The sequence below is a fragment of the Gekko japonicus genome, unplaced genomic scaffold (assembly GCF_001447785.1).
Source record: "Gekko japonicus isolate JY-2015 unplaced genomic scaffold, Gekko_japonicus_V1.1 scaffold463, whole genome shotgun sequence".
NCBI classification, from domain to species: domain Eukaryota; kingdom Metazoa; phylum Chordata; class Lepidosauria; order Squamata; family Gekkonidae; genus Gekko; species Gekko japonicus.
Genome location: NW_015160224.1, coordinates 1,028,701 through 1,033,775, shown reverse-complemented (window position 1 = coordinate 1,033,775; position 5,075 = coordinate 1,028,701). Strand labels below are relative to the sequence as shown.

Genomic DNA, 5,075 nt, shown 5'->3' with positions numbered 1-5,075 from the left:
GGGGGGGCGGCGCTCTGGGTGACCCAGAGAGCAAGGATGTGCACCCCCTGCCTCTCCTTGCCCGCAGGAGGACAGGCCCAGCAGAAAGGGCACGGCGACCATGTTCACTACACTGATGCTTATAAAAATGGAAATTTCCCCATACGTGATTTTCTGGAAGGGTAACGATATTCTCGATGTTTAATCGGAACTATAGCTGTGCCCTTCCCAACTTTCAGGTATGGAATTGAAATGGCGCTTTTTGAATGGCAGACCCCAGTCGTGACTTCGCCTCCTTTTCTGTCACATGACTCTGATGTCACAGGGCCTCTGCCCACAACTCGGGGGGGGGGGGGTTGTTCCAGGTCTGGAAAGCTTGGAAGGACCGCTGTGCTGGAGCACAGCCGTCTCTCGCAGCCCTGTCGGGTCTGCCCAACAGTGCACAGCCAGGTGTCTGCTGAAATGCCACGAGCAGGAGATGAAGGCCTCCCCCCTCCCTGTTACCCAGAGATATACTGCCCCTGTGCATGGAAGTTCTACTTTGCAATCACGGTTAACAGCCATCAGGAATTCGCCCTGGTGTTTTTTTTAAATCTAATTCCTTTTAAATCTAAGTTCTACTTTGCAATCACGGTTAACAGCCATCAATAGATGTACCGCTCCGCTGGAATTCGCCCTGGTGTTCTTTTTAAAGAAGCACCGCCTTCCAATCTAATCTCCATTTTGGATTTGCCTCGTGGTACACACGTCAGTGGGGGCAGCCTGCCCATCCGGCAAACGGCCGAGACTTGCTACAACAGCAGCGTAGCAAGGGGCACCTACGGAAGTGGGAGACCCGTGTGACCTCGGCTCTTGTGGGCAGGGCTCCCAACTTCCACACTTGCGCAGACAAGAAGACCTGCTCCTCTCCCCACCCCCGCAGGTAAGCGGAAGAAGCCAGCAGCAGAAGGAAGGGAGAGAAGGGCCGGAAGCCCGGTGGCCCTTGGCGCTTGCCTGAAGCCTCACCGGGCGGTTAGAGGGCAGGGGAGCAGAGGGGCCTCTGCAAGCAGAAGGCAGCACACAAGCAGCGGCGACAGGGAAGAAAGATGCCAGGAAAGGCTTTTACACGTTGACACCTGAACTGTGTCTTGAGGAGCAAGGAGAAGCAGAGAAGCGGCATACCGAGGAGCTCTGGGTGCCCGCTTGCCCACTCCAGAGCGCTCCTCGGGCTTCAGCTCCAGTCTGGCCACTATAGGGGCCTCCTTCCCAGCAGGGCCCAAGAGTCACTGAGATGGCCCATGGAGCACCACCACGCAAGGGCAGCCATTACCCCCGGAGCCAGCATCTTGCGCTCTGTTTGCACCACAGAGAGGCCACGGCCCAACCTTGGAGGGTTAAATGGGAACTTGGATTTCCTCCACCGCACCTGGCTACAAACCATCCTGAGCTCTACCCAACTGACCCGTCTGTTTCAAGGCAGGAGCCAGAGAAGCTTCTGCTTGAGGGATGCCACACTGCCAGCCTGGTCTGAGAGGGCCCTTGTGTTAATGGCCACCCTGAATGCATCTTTTTCAGTTTATATAAAAAGGCTTCAGGCAATAAACCGCTCAGACGTTATTTGTAGCACAACAGAGAATATGTTGGGTTCCCTACGCCATGCTCCGCATGGTTCCCAAATTCATTTTTAAAAAAAATAAATCTTAATTTTTTAAAATTAACTTATACGTCTTAAATGATATAATACTGGTGTTTACATATATTGACGTAATTGCATCTATTTTAACTTTTGTTTTATTAGATCCCCTGACGGAGCTTAACACAAAACATGCTGGGATCTAGAAAGCCAAATAAACTGCTCTCCCTTGCACCTTGTGCCTCTTTACCCCCCTACCTCTCAGTGCGGCCTTATTTCCTTCCTGTCTCCAAGGCAGCCACGTGGTGGTGGCTCACACGTCCCCTTCTCAAGACCGAGCCCATGTATATCAGTAGCCCCAGGAAGAAGGGAGCCCCTCTCCTGCCCTCCGCATCAGAGGCACCCCTGCAGCCGTTCAGCTACGCCCCTTCCCCTACCTCCAGCTCTCAGCATCTGAATCAGACCAGACTCTCACGCATTTGGCAGCATGCGGGCCATGCCACAGGGCTATACCACTTCAGGCGAGGTTATCCTGTCTGATAATACTCGCACCACGTAGTGAAAACAGGACACTGGGAATCTTGGAGCGCACAGACACAAAAATGTAGGGAGTTTTACAGGGACAAGGGGGTGTCCCGAAACCCAACCGTCTACTCCCCAAATCTGCAATCTGAAGACAAAGTCTTGAATTCCGGCACTCTTTAACACTCAGTGGTCAAATGTTAGTGGAATCTTGCAAGGCGGCCACAAAGATTACGACAGCTCTCCCCAGCATCTGCTGCGGAGGTAGGCTGCATCTGAACACAGAGTTTCCCATGCAGCTAGCCACCGATGGGCCCAACCTCCATTTATCTGTCCAATCACACTCTGACTAGCTGGCTGTCCCGTTTGTCTTGGGGCAGCCACCACGGCATCCTGCAGCAATAGATTCCACGTGCTGCAGGGAACAAAGGACTTCTGCTTCACCGCGTCCCAATTCGGTCGCTACTCCACAGCCCACTGCCTCCCCCCCCGTCCTGTAATCCCGAGACACTTACTTGGAACCTGCTGTCCGGGCTGCTGCCACGGCTGGTAAGTGCCGCCCCAACTCTGCGTCATGAACGCCTGAGGACCACTGTGGAGGACAAAGCAAGAGGGTCGGCGAAGCGGGACAGACTCACCCAGGCTGAATGCACAGCTGGGCTGCACAGTGACAGATCACGAGCGCTCACCGAGATGCAAGATGGTAACCTTGACGCCAGTGTGTCATGCGAGCACCACGTTTGGACCCATTCTGAGCAAAAGCTGGATCGGTGGGATGTTGGTCCCCCACCCCAAGAAAGTCTGCTGGGCAGGAACGCATTTATGTCTGGAATGCCAAGCCCTACCTGGGCAGCCTCCTTCATACGCAGATGGGCTCGCTTACTAATGTAGCCTCACTTACTAATTTAGCCACCTGACTTATGAGGCTCATACATGAAGCTGCCTTAATACTGAATCAGACCCCTGGGACTCCATCGAGGTCAGGGCTGTCTACTCCAGGGGTGGCCAAACTGTGGCTCGGGAACCGCATGTGGCTCTTTTGTATAAATTGTGTGGCTCCTGGCAGGGTGGCTGGAGAAGGGGAGGGGAGGCATGCCTCCCCGATCTGTGTTCCCCTCCCTGCGTTGGCTGGGGGGGGGGACAGAGAAAGAAAGCAACTTTAACTTTAAATTCTTTCTTTTCATCTTTCTTTCTCTCCCTCCCCCATCTATTTGCACTCTCTCTCTCTGACAAATAAATATCATTCGACAAATAAATATAATGATCAATATCTGCTTTTAACCCCTTTTGTTTTTATTTTTGGCAGTCTCTCATTTAATGTTAATAAAAGGCAAATGTGTGTATTTTCCAATAAAAATGTGTGTGTAATATTTGTTCACATCTTGTGGCTCTCAAACATCTCGACATTTATTTCATGTGGCTCTTATGTTAAAAGCAAGTTTGGCTGTCCCTGGTCTACTCAGACTGGCAGCGGCTCTTCAGGGTCTTAAGCAGAGGTCTTTCATATCACATCACCTCCTATCTGATGTTTTTAACTGGAGATGCCAGGATTGATCCTGCGACCTTCTGCAAGACCAAGCAGCCCTGGGCCCTGCTCCCCAAAGTGACACCATCCAAATCAGATAATGGTGCAGGATGACGGAAGAGGTTCTGGCCCCTGTGCTATTTAACTTTTTTATTAATTCAATGGTGCTAGCTCTGTTGAATCCAGAGTTTTGCCCGCCAAATTTAGCAGGCAGACCGATACCCGCCCTAGTAGATGCAGACGACACATCCATTTTATCCTATCCTGGATAGGATAAAATGGCTGTGTAAGAGCATACCACGAAAGGGAACTATTAAAAATACATTTCCAAAAGACCAAGATTCTAGTCTTCACCAGGAGATATGTTGAACATAGAAAGCAAATCGATGAACACAACACAGAACAGGGGAAGATCTTCAAATATTTAGGGGCAGAGTTTCAATTGACAGGTCCATGGAGGGCTCAAATGAACCAGGTTACCAAGAGTGCACAAAGACTGGCACCAGCTATTCTGAGGTTTTTCTACTCACGTATCCCCTGTGGAATTAAAGTTTTCTGGGGCAAAGGGACACCCCATCTTCTGTATGGTTCGCAAATCTGTATGGAGACTTCCGTCCCTTGGAAGCAGTTCAATCTAAATTCCTCACATGTATATTTGGGTGTTTCTCGCTGCACACCACATGCAACTCTCAGAACAGAATCGCGGCAGATGTCACTTGAAGCTTGTATTTGGTATCAAGCTGTATGCTTTTGGCTCAACCTAAATCTTAACCCATCTGGATTAACCCCCTTAGTTCTTGTGGACAGCCACTGCTCAGGTTGGGTGGATGTGGTGGAGAATAAAATACAACTGCTCTGCCTCTCTCCCCCTTAGCAAGATGCCATCTCGGGTTCTTGGGAGTTAAATACTCAAACAATGAATCCGGGATGCAGTTCTCCGAGCCAATAGAGCTCAGGAACATCTCTATCTGATGGCAGGGAAGCACAGCTAAAACTCTGAGCCGGCAAACTCCCCAAATACCACAGAGCTTTCACCCTAGCCCACGCTAACCGCCTGCCCTCAGCACTACTGGAAGGGAGAGACGCACATATTCCCCACCCTCAGCGTCTGTATTCCTACCAGCTGTTTCCACAGTGGAAACAGTGGAACACGTGTTTATATGTAAACTGTGCTTCTTTGCTGACTGATCTGTTGGTCATAATAAATCTGATTGATCCCAGGACCTTCTGCATGTCAAGCAGCCTCTGTCCCCCAAAGTGACACTATCCAAATCAGGTAGTGGTACAGGAAGATGGAAGAGACCAGGCACTGGTGCCAAAAGCAGGTCTAATCCCTTCTCTCCCCCCTCCCCAAAGTAGGCACGGGCTCCTCTGTTAACTGAACAAGGTGGGGAAGCTGGCTGCCCGGCACCCCCCCCCCCCCCCCCCCCCCCCCCC

General features: G+C 51.3%; 1 protein-coding gene across 4 annotated transcripts in view; it reads right to left on the bottom strand.

Moving 5' to 3' along the window:
- The window catches only part of FUBP3 (far upstream element (FUSE) binding protein 3), a 98,457-nt gene that overhangs the window by 8,280 nt on the left and 85,102 nt on the right, over positions 1-5,075 (bottom strand). For all 4 annotated transcript variants that reach the window (XM_015411510.1, XM_015411519.1, XM_015411524.1 and 1 more), the window contains one exon: positions 2,629-2,705. In XM_015411510.1, coding sequence (XP_015266996.1) covers positions 2,629-2,705 — 77 coding nt within the window. The remainder of the gene's footprint in view (positions 1-2,628; positions 2,706-5,075) is intronic.